Source organism: Molothrus aeneus, chromosome 2 (assembly GCF_037042795.1).
Source record: "Molothrus aeneus isolate 106 chromosome 2, BPBGC_Maene_1.0, whole genome shotgun sequence".
In the NCBI taxonomy this organism is placed as follows: Eukaryota; Metazoa; Chordata; class Aves; order Passeriformes; family Icteridae; genus Molothrus; species Molothrus aeneus.
In genome coordinates this window covers 117,345,044-117,359,392 of record NC_089647.1, presented here as the reverse complement: position 1 = coordinate 117,359,392, position 14,349 = coordinate 117,345,044, and the positions used below count along the sequence as shown (strand labels likewise).

General features: G+C 59.7%; 3 protein-coding genes across 3 annotated transcripts; all 3 read left to right on the top strand.

The window, feature by feature from the left end:
- The first annotated feature begins 1,503 nt into the window (after positions 1-1,503).
- Positions 1,504-3,422, top strand: LOC136571360 (hemoglobin subunit beta-like). The gene is made up of 3 exons (XM_066571737.1): positions 1,504-1,598; positions 1,743-1,965; positions 3,294-3,422. The coding sequence occupies exons 1-3, from the start codon at positions 1,507-1,509 to the stop codon at positions 3,420-3,422; spliced, it is 444 nt and encodes a 147-aa protein (XP_066427834.1). The 5' UTR covers positions 1,504-1,506.
- A 1,814-nt stretch (positions 3,423-5,236) lies between these two features.
- On the top strand, positions 5,237-6,745 carry LOC136553815 (hemoglobin subunit beta). The gene is made up of 3 exons (XM_066545609.1): positions 5,237-5,399; positions 5,499-5,721; positions 6,546-6,745. Exons 1-3 carry the CDS (start codon positions 5,308-5,310, stop codon positions 6,672-6,674), a joined length of 444 nt encoding a protein of 147 aa, XP_066401706.1. The 5' UTR covers positions 5,237-5,307; the 3' UTR covers positions 6,675-6,745.
- A 3,466-nt stretch (positions 6,746-10,211) lies between these two features.
- LOC136571359 (hemoglobin subunit epsilon-like) lies at positions 10,212-12,654 on the top strand. Its single transcript, XM_066571736.1, has 3 exons — positions 10,212-10,308; positions 10,388-10,610; positions 12,474-12,654. Exons 1-3 carry the CDS (start codon positions 10,217-10,219, stop codon positions 12,600-12,602), a joined length of 444 nt encoding a protein of 147 aa, XP_066427833.1. The 5' UTR covers positions 10,212-10,216; the 3' UTR covers positions 12,603-12,654.
- Positions 12,655-14,349: the final 1,695 nt, after the last annotated feature.

Here is a 14,349-nt window from a genome sequence, read left to right as displayed (position 1 = left end):
CTGTAAAGCTTGGCAGGCACATTGCTGCAATCAGGGACCAAGGAACTCTGCTTGGGGCAGGAGGGCCCTCACTGGAGCTGCCTGTGGCCCTCGTTGGGATGGTTTGTCTCCAAAGGGAAGGTTCTTGTCCAGGGAAGGGGGCAAGTGTGTGGCCAAGACCTGGTCCAGTAGAAGGTTCCCTGCCTGTGGCAGGGGGGGTGGAATGAGAGAATGAGATATCCTGAAGATCCCTTCCAACCTTAACCATTCCATGATCCTGTGATTCCAGGAGTTCAGAGATCTTCCATCCACACCAAAGGGAACAGCCCTGGAAGGATGCTGGAGGGAAGGGTCCTGAGCATAGTGAAATGCATCCCAGGCAGAGAGCAGGGCCTGCTTTTCTGTCTGGAAACCAGCTGGCAATAGCTGTCAGGTGCTGCTGGGCTTGCACTGGGGAAAGGAGATGTCCCTTTGACTCTGCAGACTCAAAAAGAGCTACAGAAATTGCCCCTGCTCAGCACATGGAGATGAACATTTCCCCTCCCAGCCTGTGTCCCAGAGAGCTCCCTGAGCTCCCAAATCTCCCAGGCAGGCTGCTGCCTGCTGCCCCCAAGGCAGAAGGCAGGGGATTTTCAAGCATAATGGAAATTAACTCTAATAAAATTGAACGGAGCACCAGGGTGAGCCCAAGGCTGGCACTCCGGGCTGTGCTCGCCTTTGGTTTTTGCCAGGTCTCTGCAGGACTGCTGAGAGCTGGTGCAGTCCTGACCAGGCTCACCCACCCTGCCACCCTGGCAGGCACCTGGGGGCTGTGTCTGCCTCACTGGGACCGGTGACTCAGCCCCCCACTGCCTCATGGTGCACAGTGCTTGGACCAGTGGCCACTGCTACAAACAGCCCCTGGGCCAGCCCAGCACAGCACACTTCCTTCGGATTTTTCCATGCTCCATAATCCTCAAATTTAGAAGCCCTTGGAATTCTTTCTCAGGGAGTTTAAACCCATGTTTTTTAGCTGGTGAGTGCCCTGAGGCTCTGGGTGCCCGGGGAAGCTGTGGCTGCCCTGGCAGTGCCCAAGGCTGGGCTGGAGCAGCCTGGGACAGTGGAAGGTGTCCCTGCCATGGCAGGGGTGGCACTCCAGGGCTTTAAGGAGCCTCCCAGTCCAGACTGGTGTGGGATTCCATGATTCCATGTGCAAAGCACCGTGAAGGATCACTTGGCAGGAGGGGATGATGTTCCCCAGCAGGGACGCAGCCCGGAGCCCCCAGCGGGCCGGCAGCTCCCCCTGTGCTCGGGGCTGAGGTGATGCTTGTCCCCACTCAGACAGAGGGGGGACAGGGCCTCTGTCCCCCTTGGACAGCTGCCAAAGCCACTATCTCCCCTCATGCAGCCCCGCTCCCTCCCTGGCCCCAAGCAGTGCCTCCGTGCACTGAGATTAGGCTGAGCCGTGTATAAAAATCCCCGGGGCAGCCTCGGCAGCCACATCCTCGGCATTGCTCAGGGAAGCTCGGGGAACCTCCTGCCAACACCATGGTGAACTGGACAGCTGAGGAGAAGCAGCTCATCACCTGCCTCTGGGGCAAGGTCAACGTCGCTGAGTGCGGCGGCGAGGCCCTGGCCAGGTAAGTGCTGCTCCAGACCTGCCCCTGCTCCTGCAGGGAATCACTCCTGGAATCACTCCTGCCCCTGCACTGCAGGGAAACACTCCCATCACTGGAACATCAGCGTCTCTGTGTCTGTCTGTCTGTCCCTCCACCTCTCTCCAGGCTGCTGATTGTCTACCCCTGGACCCAGAGGTTCTTTGCCTCCTTCGGGAACCTGTCCAGCCCCACTGCTGTCTCTGGCAACCCCATGGTCCGTGCCCATGGCAAGAAGGTGCTGACCTCCTTTGGGGAGGCCATCAAGAACCTGGACAGCATCAAGAAATGCTTTGCTCCACTGAGCAAACTGCACTGCGACAAGCTGCACGTGGACCCCGAGAACTTCAGGGTGAGCCACGCTCAGCTCCAGCCTCGGCTGGGCAGAGGGGCTGAGCTCAGGAGGGGCTTCAGGGGCCTCAGAGGGGTCTGACAGTCCCTGACAGAAACCCTGGGGCTGCCCAAGAGCCTGTGGAGGGTAGGGGCAGTGGAGGGGAAAGGAGAGTCATATCTGGGGGGAGCAGAGAGGAGCTCTGGGGCTGGGATCTGTGAGGGGAGGCAGCCAGGCAGGCGAGGTGAGAGGGCAGAAATGCACAGACCAGTGTGCCCTGGTCAGAGGAAACATCCTGGAGCAGCCAGAGGGAAGGAGCTGAGACAGGGTTTAGAGGGAAGAGCTGGGCTTGGCTGTGAGGGGTGGTTAAACCAGAAGGGAAAACCACAGCCACTCTGGCAGGAGGGTTCTGAGCCCAGGGACAGCCAGGGTGCAAGGGATGGGAAAGGAAGGGGCAAAGCCAGTAGAAGCTGAGGGAGGACCCTGCAGAGCAGGCACAGGAAGGTGCTGGGGGAGGCTCCAGCACACCCAGGGGTCCCTCTTGGCCAGACCCCGAGCTGTGCTGGGAGCCCAATGCATGGATGGGGCCAGGACAATCTGCTCCTTGCTGTGCTGTGAGCTGCCCAGAGAGCAGAGGGCACGCGGGGGAGGGCTCTGGGGACAGCAGCACTGACAGATGCTGCTGGGGAGGGCTCTGGGGGCAGCAGCACTGACAGATCCTGCTGGGGAATGGGTCTGGGGGCAGCACCACTGACAGATCCTGCTGGGGAATGGGTCTGGGGGCAGCACCACTGACAGATCCTGCTGGGGAATGGGTCTGGGGACAGCAGCACTGACAGATCCTGCTGGGGAATGGGTCTGGGGACAGCACCACTGACAGATCCTGCTGGGGAATGGGTCTGGGGACAGCACCACTGACAGATCCTGCTGGGGAATGGCTCTGGGGACAGCACCACTGACAGATCCTGCTGGGGAATGGGTCTGGGGGCAGCAGCACTGACAGATCCTGCTGGGGAATGGGTCTGGGGACAGCAGCACTGACAGATCCTGCTGGGGAGGGCTCTGGGGGCAGCAGCACTGACAGATCCTGCTGGGGAATGGGTCTGGGGACAGCACCACTGACAGATCCTGCTGGGGAATGGGTCTGGGGGCAGCAGCACTGACAGATCCTGCTGGGGAGGGCTCTGGGGACAGCACCACTGACAGATCCTGCTGGGGAATGGCTCTGGGGACAGCACCACTGACAGATCCTGCTGGGGAATGGGTCTGGGGACAGCAGCACTGACAGATCCTGCTGGGGAATGGCTCTGGGGACAGCACCACTGACAGATCCTGCTCCCTCCCCACAGCTCCTGGGTGACACCCTCATCGTGGTCCTGGCCTCCCACTTCGGCAAGGACTTCACCCCCGAGTGCCAGGCTGCCTGGCAGAAGCTGGTGCGCGTGGTGGCCCACGCCCTGGCCCACGAGTACCACTGAGCCTCCTGGGAGCCTCCCTGCCTGGAGACACTCCTGGGGAATCTCCTCGGGTCCTGCTGGGCTCTAACCATCCAATAAACACCAGCTGCTCCAGCCAACAGGAGATGTCTGGTTTTTTGTGGGAATGGGGAGGGAGGAACAGGGGCTGGGGGAGCAAATGTTCACAAACAGGGCATAACTGAACCATGATCTCCTTCAGGCAAGTGAAACTTGTCTCAGATGGAGATCCCAGGGGGGTGTTCAGGACAAAACCTCAAAAAACAGGAACAAACAGGAACAGTCTGGCACTTTTTGGAGACATCAGGTGATATTGCTTGGTTTAATGTTTGAAAACTTTCACAGAGTGAGTGGAGTAGAAAATGTGCAGTGTGAGAAGTGATAGGGAGATTGGGGCCATGGCATGTAACTTCCTGCATGTGGGGTTTTGTTGGCTTGGGGTTTTTAAAAACCCCAAGATTCTTAGGTTAACAAAGGCAGAAGGTAACAGACACAACCCTCAACACTTGGTTAGATGGGACTTGGAAAAAGCCTGGGACAGTGGAAGGTGTCCCTCCCATGGCAGGGGATGGGACTGGATGAGATTTTGGGTCCCTTCCAGCCCAGCCCAGTCTGGGTTCTGTGATTCCATCAAACACCAGTGCTGCTTGCAGAGGGAGCAGTGTCACCCCCAGCCTGGCCAGGGTCCTTTGGCCCAGCCCCTCCTGCAGTGAGCAGGAACAAACACAAACGCTCTGCTCCAAGGTCACCCAGACCCCAGCAGGGCATTCCCGTGCCCCATGAGCTCCATGCCTGCCCCCTGCACGCCGTCCCACCTTCAGCTGGGCACAGGAGCAGAAGAGCAGAGAGCCAGCTGCCTCTCCCAGCTCGCAGGCCTCCACTGATCCTCAGGCTGCTGAACCCCTGGGCCAGGCGCTGTCAGGTTGCACATCTGTGCAGATGCTTTGTCTTCCTGGAAAGGAAGATGTTTATCTGTGCAGATGTTTTTTCTTCCTGGAAAGGGTGCTCAGGCCTTGGCAGGGGCTGCCCAGGGAGCTTTGCAGTGCCCAGCCCTGCAGGTGTCCCCTGCAGGTGGCACTGAGTGCTCTGGGCTGGGGACAAGGTGCCCATGGGGCACAGCTGGCACTGCATGGGCTGGCAGGGCTGGGCCAGCTCCAGGGATTTGGGGATTCTGTGGGATCCCAGTAATCCCAGTGTTCCCACCTCTCCTCACGCCCTGTGAGCCAACTGGGAGCTGGTTTGCCCTGGGTTATAACATCTCCTTCCAGCCCTGCCTGACCTTTCCCAAGAGGTTCTTGGAGACAGGAGCTCCCTCTTGGCTGCGAGGCCTTGCCATGGTTTTAGCAGTGTCATCCTGAAGTTAATCAAACTCCTAAAGAGCTGATGGGAAAGCAAAGGGAGAGGCCAAAGCCTGACCAGTCCTGCAGGAAAAGGAAAAGGAGAACCTCCTGCATTCAGAGGGAGAACCCAGGAGCCCCAGGTTGGCGTCTCCTGCCTCAGGGGCTGGCACACCCAAGGGGCGCCAGGGCTGGCACCTTCCCCAGAGGGGAGCTGCAGCAGAACGTGCACGGGGCCGTGCTGGGGCTCTGTGGGGAGATAATGGCCCCTCGAGCAGGGCTGGAAATCAGGGACGGCGAGGGCGGCGGGCCAGCCAGGCCCGGGGTGCTCTGGGCACCTTGCCTGGGCCCCACCCTGCGCTGGGCAATGCTGGGTCCCCTCCCCGTGCCAGGGCCCCCCCGGGGGCGCAGCCAATGACGGGGTGCAGGGGGCAGAGGAGGGGCCCCGCGCAGGGATAAAAGCGGGGCCGGGCAGCGGCTCCCCAGTGCGCGATCCTCCGGGAGCCAGAGCCTGAGTTCCTCGTGCGACACGCAGCCCTCCTGCCGACGCCATGGTGCAGTGGACAGCTGAGGAGAAGCAGCTCATCACCGGCCTCTGGGGCAAGGTCAACGTCGCCGAGTGCGGTGGCGAGGCCCTGGCCAGGTAGGTGCAGCTCCAGACCTGCCCCTGCCCCTGCCGAGGGAAACACTCCAGCCATGGGAGCGCTGATGTGACTCTGTCTGTCTGTCTGTCTCTCCCCAGGCTGCTGATCGTCTACCCCTGGACCCAGAGGTTCTTTGCCTCCTTCGGGAACCTGTCCGGTGCCACCGCTATCCTTGGCAACCCCAAGGTGCAGGCCCATGGCAAGAAGGTGCTGACCTCCTTCGGGGAGGCCGTCAAGAACCTGGATGGCATCAAGAACACCTTCTCCGCGCTGTCCGAGCTGCACTGTGACAAGCTGCACGTGGACCCCGAGAACTTCAGGGTGAGTCCTGCCCTGACTGCCATCCCCTGCGCAGGGGGTGCCCAGAGCCTGATCCCCACCACCAGAGGGATTTGCCCAGCCAGGGCAGAGCGGGAGGAAGAGGGGCTGGGGCTGGCATGGGGGTGAGGTGCAGAGGGACAGGGAGGGAAGGGACCCAGTGCAGCCCGAGGGGAGACACCGCACGGGCTGAGAGGTGACAGGGGCGGTGGGCAGGGGGCAGCGGAGGGGAGGATGTGGTTCCAGTGAGGGAATGGAGGGGGAGAACAAAGTGAGAGCAGTTGTTGAGCAGGAAGAGGTTTGAGCCAAGGGGGAAGAGAGAAGGAGCAAGAGCAAAGTTTGGCACAGAGGAGAACAGAGAGATGAGTGAGGAGCAGGAGATGGCAGCTGGATGCCAGAAGTCAAAGAGGATCTACAGAGAGAAAACTTTGGCTGGGAGTGTCTCAGTGGGGAATTAACCCCACCATTTGTCCCTGGGCTGGGGCTGGCAGAAATGCCCCTGTGTCAGCTTGAGCTCCTTGTTTGTGCTCTGGGGGGCCAAGTGCTGTCTCCTGCTGTGCTGGGGGCTCGGCCGGCTCTTCTGCCTGAGAGAAACTCCAAAACAAAGCCAGAAGGGACAAAGAAAAATTTACTCCAAAGTACTCTGGAGAATTTTTGGCTACTGTAGCAGGATTTAGAGCAAGAGCAGAGACCAGGTTTAAGGTGCATGTTAGAAAGGACTAACTGGGGGAGGTTTTTAGGGCTGCAGATTTCCCGAGGCTCCCCTGGGTGCAGTGTGAGTGCTTGTGTGGGGCTGTGCTAAGCTGAGGCTGCTCTTGTCCCCACAGCTCCTGGGTGACATCCTGGTCGTCGTCCTGGCCGCCCACTTCGGCAAGGACTTCACCCCCGAGTGCCAGGCTGCCTGGCAGAAGCTGGTGCGCGTGGTGGCCCACGCCCTGGCCCGCAAGTACCACTGAGGAGCCGCGGCAGCGCGGCAGCACCCGCTGCCCAACCGCTTCTAACAGCCAAATAAAGCTCATCCTGTGAACTCTGCCTGCTCCGTGTGTCCCTCAGGGCAGCCAGGGCTTGGGGGCACGGCTGGCTGGGCAGAAAATACCCCTGCCTTCCTTCTGGGTGGGTCTGGTGCTTTCTGTGGGGTTGGCCTCTGGAAATTGTGCCTGCAGGATGTGGGGTTGGTAGAGTCCTGCCACCCCTGGGGTCACACTGGGGGTGCTCAGAATTTTACTGTAAAACCTGCATGTCTCTCCTAGACCAGGGAAATGGAGAGGATTCATGGTTTTTTGGGGGGAAGATAATGGGGTTCATAGAATCCTGCCACGCCTGGGGTCACATCAAAGGCTTTGCATGGAGAACTGCTCAGAATTTTACTGTAAAACCTGCATGTCTCTCCTAGACCAGGGAAATTGAGAGGATTCATGTTTTTCAGGGGGAAGATAAACAAATGGAAGACTTTAATCTAGCCTGGCTCATCCCTGGCATAAAACCTACCCAAAATCAGCTGAGTCACCCGGGCCCAGCAGCCAGCTGGGTGGGGGCAGGTTTTAGATAAACATTTTGCTATCGAGGCCTGAGCAGACTTTGTTTATTCACATCCCTCCCACCCTGCGCCGCCCACTCTGCAACTGGGGGGGGCCCATTCTGCCAAGAGCAGGGACTTAATTTCCTGGATGGGAGTTTTGGGTGGGTTTGGGTGTCTGCAGAGCAGGGCTCTTTGGGTAGGGTTTGTTCTTGGCATGGGAAGCACATCTGAGCACAGCATGACGAGGCAAAAGCGATGCTTGGCCGAAAGGATGTGCCACATCTAAGGGAAAATACTGGGCAAAGCTATTCAAACCAGGGTTTCTGGCAGCCAGGTTGCACCGTGCTCTCTCTCTGCCTCACCCACATCTCTGGGCACTCACTCTCTGCCCCTGACCCACAGGAAGGTGTTGGAAGCCCCCTGTGACCCATAAATGCCCTTTCTCAGTCACGACACCCAAAGAAAGAGGCATGTTGTTCCTGCTGGCAAGGTACACACTGAGAGGGAGAGAAGATGATTCACAGCAAGTTCCAAAAGGTTTTTTTTCCTGCAGGGAGACTGGGCAGGCACAGAGTCACCAACCCCCCAAGTATTTCATGACTTTTCATAGGCTTCATGACAGATATGAGTGGTTTCCCATGAAGGTGATTGTTCATGGGCTTCAGGCAGAAAGGAGTGACCTGTGTGGATAAGCAGGTCTCCTCCTGCCAGCAGCGTGTCTGGGGCTGGGAAGGACAGCAGAGCTGGACAGGGACTGGGGACAAGGCCTGCAGGGACAGCACCCAGGGAATGGCTGCCAGTGCCAGAGGGCAGGGCTGGGTGGGATCTTGGCAATGAGGAATTGTTCCCTGGCAGGGTGGGCAGGCCCTGGCACAGGGTGCCCAGAGCAGCTGGGGCTGCCCCTGCATCCCTGGCAGTGCCCAAGGCCAGGCTGGGCACTGGGGACAGTGGGAGGTGTCCCTGCCGTGGCAGGGGTGGCACTGGGTGGGATTTAAGGTCCCTCCCAACCCATTCTATCATTCCATGATCCCACAGCCCGAGCAGACCCCCAAGGCTCTGGCATTCCCTGAGACACAGCAGGATGGGAGCAGCCCTCACTGCTGCTGCCTTGTGGCTTCACTCCCACCTCCATTCCCAGCCTGCTCCAAGTGCCCCCAGCACACAAATCCTGTGGGGTGCCCTCTCCCCATGCTGCTTTTCCTGCTCCCATTCCATGGTGTCAGAACGTCCCTGTGGGTGCCAGCACCCCTTGGGCGGTGCCCAGTGCAGCACTGGCAGCACCCAGGTCCTGCAGGGGCTGATAAGGGGGTGCAGGAGGGTGGGCAGCCCTGGCAGCCTTTTCCCTGCCTATCCCCTCTTCCTGCCCGTGCCAGGCTGAGCTTGGCTTCATTTGCCATCATGGTCCAGCCCCCCAGCTCTGGGGACTGGATTTTCTGGAGAAAAGGCAAATGTAAGCAAATCTAATGAAGATTATTCATTCCTATTCCACTAAAAAAAGAGTCTACAACTAGTGGAGGGGAAAGATATTGTCAGGCTGGAGACCTCCCTTGCTATTTGCTTTCTTTTAATTGCTTTTCCTGCCATGTTTTCAGTGCAAAAGACACAGAGCAGGAGATGGTCCCTGGAGGAAGTACTGATGTGTGAGAGGAGCTTGGTCAGCGCTGCAGCTCTCTGCTGCATCCTGGTCATGCCCTCAGCCATCATCCCCAGTCTCTGCAGGACCCAGCAGCTCTTCCTCAGCCCAGCCAAACCCTCTGGGAAACAACAGGCAAACAGTGCACTGACCCTGGCACCTTGGCATCAAACCCTGGGCTGATTTCAGCAAGAATGGTGTTACCTGGGGCTTTATGCAGAAAACAAAAGAGGAAATCTCCCCGGGGCTCTGCTCCTGGTGAGGGGCCTGCAGCCCTGGCAGCTCCAGGGTGTGCCAGGGGAATCCAAACCTCTCCCCCAGCAGAGCCTGGCCTGGCTGAACGTGGCAGGGACATGGGGAACTGGGGTTCCCCCACCACCTGGACACCCCTGAGCTGAGCCTGTGCAGGTTTTAGAGCCCACAGCAGAACCTGCAGCAGCAAACCCTGTGTTCCAAGGCTGTTCCAGTGCTCCTCAGGGAGGTGGCTGAAGGCAGGAATGGGTGATGCTGCTCGGCCCCTGCTCCTGCCCAGAGCACTGCAGCGGGCTCATCCTGTCACAGCTGAGGGGACAATGTCTGGGTGGGCCTCGCACAACATGGGTGAGCTTCATGGTCCTTCCAACCCAAACCATTCTGACACTCTGTCTTAGAATATCTCCAGTTGGAAAGGATCTACCATGGTAATTGAAGTCCAGCTCAGAAGTTGGACTCCAAAGTCCAACTATAATTACTCCAAAAGGTACAAATAAATCAAAGTGGTCAAGTTCTATTACAGGAGAAGGATATTGGGGTTAATGCAGATTTGGCTGCAGAGCCTGAGCATCCTCTGAGCAGCTCCAGCACAGCTCCTGGTGGTGCAAGGACCCCCAAGCCCTTGGGCAGGGCAGGACCTGCAGGGTTTGCTGGTGACCAACCCCTCTGCGTGGCTCTGCATTTGGAGCATTCAGCACCTCACTGATGCCAGGCAGAGCCCAGTGTGCAAAGAGCCGGGGCACGAGCTCGGGGCTCACAGGGGCCATCCCTGAGCCCCTGCCATGGCCAGTGGGGATGGAGCACGGCTGGGGCTCCTGCAGCCCCTGCTCTGCATGCCCACGCTGGAAGGGGAAGGAGCTGCCCCACAGAGGGGCTGGGATAAAGCTCCACAGGGGACAGAGCTCTGGAGCTCAGGATAACCAGAGGCCCCTTCTCGGGGGCCCCACCCTGGCCACCCCCTCCTGCCCCGGTGGGGACCCCCGCCCGTGCCAGCCAATGGCCCCGCTGCAGGGGCCGGCCAGGGGCTGGCCCAGGCCATAAAACCCGGCCCAGGCTCGGGGCTCGGCTCAGCTCAGTGAGCTCCTGCAGCCACCATGGTGCACTGGTCAGCCGAGGAGAAGCAGCTCATCACCAGCGTGTGGGCCAAGGTCAGCGTGGAGGAATGCGGCGCCGAGGCCCTGGCCAGGTGGGTGCAGCTGCGCGAGGGCCCTGCGCTGCAGGGAAGCCCTGAGTCAGCAGCTTCACCTGCCCGTGTCTCTCCCCAGGCTGCTGATCGTCTACCCCTGGACCCAGAGGTTCTTCTCTGACTTCGGGAACCTGTCCAGCCCCACGGCCATCATCGGCAACCCCAAGGTGCGTGCCCATGGCAAGAAGGTGCTGACCTCCTTCGGGGAGGCCATCAAGAACCTGGACAACCTCAAGGGCACCTACTCCAAGCTGTCGGAGCTGCACTGTGACAAGCTGCACGTGGACCCCGAGAACTTCAGGGTGAGCTGTGCTTGCAGTCCCAGCCAGACCTGGCTGCTGCTCTGTCCAGGGACATTCCTGGGGCTGCTGGGGAACAATCCCTGTGTAGCACCCAAGAGAGGTCACGGTTTGCACAAGGGTCTTTGCAATGGTGTCTGTGACTTTCTCCCTCAAAAGTCCCATTTTTAGTGGCAGCACAGCTCAAGGGAGGGGCAGGTATGGAGAGAACACCTGGAGGAGCCTGGTGTTCCCTGCAGGAGAGATGGTTACCTGGGGAGATCTGGCTGGGGAACAGCCCCTGGGGAAGGTGCAGCCTGGGCTGCAGGGCTCAGAGCAGAGGGAAGCTCAGCCGAGCATTTCAGGAAATCCAAATTCCACAGCAAGACTGGCAGAACCAAGCAGCAGAGTCCTGCCTTGCCCAGCACGGGGCATGGCACAGTCCCTCCTCCTCCTCCAACACTTAAATTAAGAAGGATCATTCTCTTCATTTATGTCTAAAGAAAAAAACATTGTGTTTTTCAGGGTGAGTTTCAGGCCAAATCCAAATGCTTCAGCATTCCAAAAATGGGGAACTAGTTTGAAGTTCTTTCTTTCTGGTTTTGTTTTATTTTTAAGAATGAAACAAATACTGTTTTCCAAAACCCAGAGCTGTCTGTGGGAAGACTGAGAACTCTGCTGTGGCAGGGAGCAGGGAGTGAGCCATGCCCCTAACCAGGGCTGAGGAGGAAGAGGAGGAGGAGTGTGCAGGGTGTGGGAGCCCTTCAGGAGGGCAATTCTGCCTCAGGGAGAAGTCGGGGGAGGAAAACTGGGCTGCAGGAGGGGTCTGGGGGGAACAGGGACTGCAGAGGGGGAAAATCTGCACAGAAACGCCAAGGAGACACAAAGGAGGATCTGCTGGTGCTGAGGGGGTTCCAGTGCCAGCAGAGCCTTGGTGACAGCGGGTCTGGACGGTCAGCCCCAGCCTGGACAGCTGGGGCTGCTGCTCTGCTGGGGCTGAGCAGGGGCTGGGCAGGGGCTGGGGCTGGGCAGGGGCTGGGGCTGGGCAGGGGCTGGGGCTGGGCTGGGGCTGAGCAGGGGCTGGGGCTGGGCAGGGGCTGGGGCTGAGCAGGGGCTGGGGCTGAGCAGGGGCAGGGGCTGAGCAGGGGCTGGGGCTGAGCAGGGGCAGGGGCTGAGCAGGGGCAGGGGCTGGGGCTGAGCAGGGGCTGAGGCTGGGCAGGGGCTGGGGCTGGGGCTGAGCAGGGGCTGAGCAGGGGCTGGGCAGGGGCTGGGGCTGGGCAGGGGCTGGGGCTGGGCAGGGGCTGGGGCTGAGCAGGGGCTGGGGCTGAGCAGGGGCTGAGCAGGGGCTGAGCAGGGGCTGAGCAGGGGCTGGGGCTGAGCAGGGGCTGAGCAGGGGCTGGGCAGGGGCTGGAGCTGAGCAGGGGCTGGGGCTGGGCTGGGGCTGAGCAGGGGCTGAGCAGGGGCTGAGCAGGGGCTGAGCAGGGGCTGAGCAGGGGCTGGGGCTGAGCAGGGGCTGGGCAGGGGCTGAGCAGGGGCTGGGGCTGAGCAGGGGCTGGGCAGGGGCTGGGGCTGAGCAGGGGCTGAGCAGGGGCTGGGCAGGGGCTGGGGCTGAGCAGGGGCTGGGCAGGGGCTGGGGCTGGGCAGGGGCAGGGGCTGAGCAGGGGCTGAGCAGGGGCTGGGCAGGGGCTGGGGCTGAGCAGGGGCTGGGCAGGGGCTGGGGCTGAGCAGGGGCTGAGCAGGGGCTCTGTGTGGCTGAGCAGGGGCTGAGCAGGGGCTCTGTGTGGCTGAGCAGGGGCTCTCTCTGGCTGAGCAGGGCTGGGCTGTCTAGCTGCTCCAGCTTACCAGCAGCTCCCAGCAGCACTGACCCACCTGTCCCTCTCTCCTCAGCTCCTCGGGGATGTCCTTGTCATCGTCCTGGCGTCCCACTTGGGCAGGGATTTCACCCCTGTGTGCCAGTGTGCCTGGCAGAAGCTCGTGGGTGTGGTGGCCCACGCTCTGGCCCACAAGTACCACTGACCACCCTGGGGAGAGCAGGAGCCTGGGCCAGCCCCAGCCCCACGGGGAGCCCCTGACCCTGATCACCCTCCAAGAAACCCTCCAAGAAACCCTCCAATAAACCTGTCCATCAGCTCCTGTGCAGTGTCTGTGTGTCTGTGCTGGGCAGGGAGGGGCTGGGCTGGCCTGGGACTGCAAGGGCACCCACCAGTGACCCCCGGGCTGGGGGCTGGGACAGCCCAGGATCCCCAAACCCTGCAGGGCTGGGGCAGCCCGGGGTTCCTCAGCTCTGCAGGGCTCAGAAGATGCTGCAGAGGGACTGGGGACAAGGCCTGCAGGGACAGCACCCAGGGAATGGCTGCCAGTGCCAGAGGGCAGGGCTGGATGGGATCTTGGCAATGAGGAATTGTTCCCTGGCAGGGTGGGCAGGCCCTGGCACAGGGTGCCCAGAGCAGCTGGGGCTGCCCCTGCATCCCTGGCAGTGCCCAAGGCCAGGCTGGGCACTGGGGACAGTGGGAGGTGTCCCTGCCATGGCAGGGGTGGCACTGGGTGGGATTTGGGGTCCCTCCAGCCCAAACCAGTCTGGGATTTTTGTGATGGGCTCCAGGACGAGAGGTGCCATCTCCCACAGCTGTGATTTCTATAATTTAACACTTTCCCAATGCCTTTTCCTGCCCATTTTGCCACAGAGCAATCCTCCTCTCCTGAATTCTGCTCAGTCATTACTCTCTGCTGTTGTGGACATTCCCTTCCTTTCTGTCCCAGGCAGTGCCATGTGCAGCTCATTCATCACAGTTCTGTGATGCTGTGGGAGCACAATCCATCATCCTGCTGGGCTGAACTTCCCACCATTCCTGAGCTGCATTCAGAGGGACTCAGGAGTTTTCCACCTTTTCTAAATCAGACCTGAACCAAATCTGTGCTGACTGCAACTCCCAGCATCTTTTAGAGAATTTTTATTCAAAGGTTAGTCAGGGGCAGGTGAACCAGGGGACTATCAGATGTAATTATTTTTATCTTGGCCTTATCCCCACACTTATCAAAATTGCTGGAGCAGAAAAAGTCCCCAGTTCACTCCTTAGCACAAGCCAGAAATACTCTTTAGGCAGCTCCGTGCTGCCCCTGCCGGGGTTATTTTCCTGTATTTATAGACAGGATTTTACACCTCTCAGGGGAATTCTGTCAGGAGTGGCAGCTCAGGAGCATTCCAGGAGTTGGAGCTGGTGGGGTTGGGCTGCAGTCCCAACACCAGCTGCCCTGGGATGTGTGTGCTGTGTTTGACACTGCTGCAAGGAGGGCACTGCCACTGCACTGCTCTAAGGTTTAAAAGATGCTTCATGGCTTTTGGGAGGTAAATAAAGATGTTGTTTTCTCCAGGAACTGAGTGGAAATTCCCAACTTGCCCAGAGAATCTCTGCTCCTGCAGTGCCTGTTTCAGCTTTTGATGCCATGTCATGCCTCAGGGATATTTGGACAGAAAATCTCTTTGCCTGTGGCACAAAGGGATCCTTGCAGCTTTCCTCAATGCACCTGGCCAGAGCACAGGTGAGGCTGCAGGGAGGGGATCTGCAGGATCCCAACCTTTTCCTCCCTCACTGCCACTCTCTGGTGTCATGGCAACTGCAGCAGAGCTGCAAAGCCCCTCAGAAATAGCATGGGAATGTGAAAAGATTTTTGATCCCTTGGTGACTTTGGAGGAAGGAAGGTTGGAAGCCCCAGAGGGACTTGTCAGAACTGATTTGCCTCATTGTTCCACCCCCGTGCCTCC

What these genes read in the sequence shown, in the direction of transcription:
- LOC136571360 (XM_066571737.1), top strand. Translation starts at nt 1,507, where the DNA reads ATGGTGAACTGGACAGCTGAGGAGAAGCAGCTCATCACCTGCCTCTGG. An exon ending in GGCGGCGAGGCCCTGGCCAG is followed by an intron (nt 1,599 to 1,742) that starts GTAAGTGCTGCT and finishes ACCTCTCTCCAG; the next exon opens with GCTGCTGATTGTCTACCCCT. An exon ending in TGGACCCCGAGAACTTCAGG is followed by an intron (nt 1,966 to 3,293) that starts GTGAGCCACGCT and finishes CCCTCCCCACAG; the next exon opens with CTCCTGGGTGACACCCTCAT.
- LOC136553815 (XM_066545609.1), top strand. Translation starts at nt 5,308, where the DNA reads ATGGTGCAGTGGACAGCTGAGGAGAAGCAGCTCATCACCGGCCTCTGG. An exon ending in GGTGGCGAGGCCCTGGCCAG is followed by an intron (nt 5,400 to 5,498) that starts GTAGGTGCAGCT and finishes GTCTCTCCCCAG; the next exon opens with GCTGCTGATCGTCTACCCCT. An exon ending in TGGACCCCGAGAACTTCAGG is followed by an intron (nt 5,722 to 6,545) that starts GTGAGTCCTGCC and finishes TTGTCCCCACAG; the next exon opens with CTCCTGGGTGACATCCTGGT.
- LOC136571359 (XM_066571736.1), top strand. Translation starts at nt 10,217, where the DNA reads ATGGTGCACTGGTCAGCCGAGGAGAAGCAGCTCATCACCAGCGTGTGG. An exon ending in GGCGCCGAGGCCCTGGCCAG is followed by an intron (nt 10,309 to 10,387) that starts GTGGGTGCAGCT and finishes GTCTCTCCCCAG; the next exon opens with GCTGCTGATCGTCTACCCCT. An exon ending in TGGACCCCGAGAACTTCAGG is followed by an intron (nt 10,611 to 12,473) that starts GTGAGCTGTGCT and finishes CTCTCTCCTCAG; the next exon opens with CTCCTCGGGGATGTCCTTGT.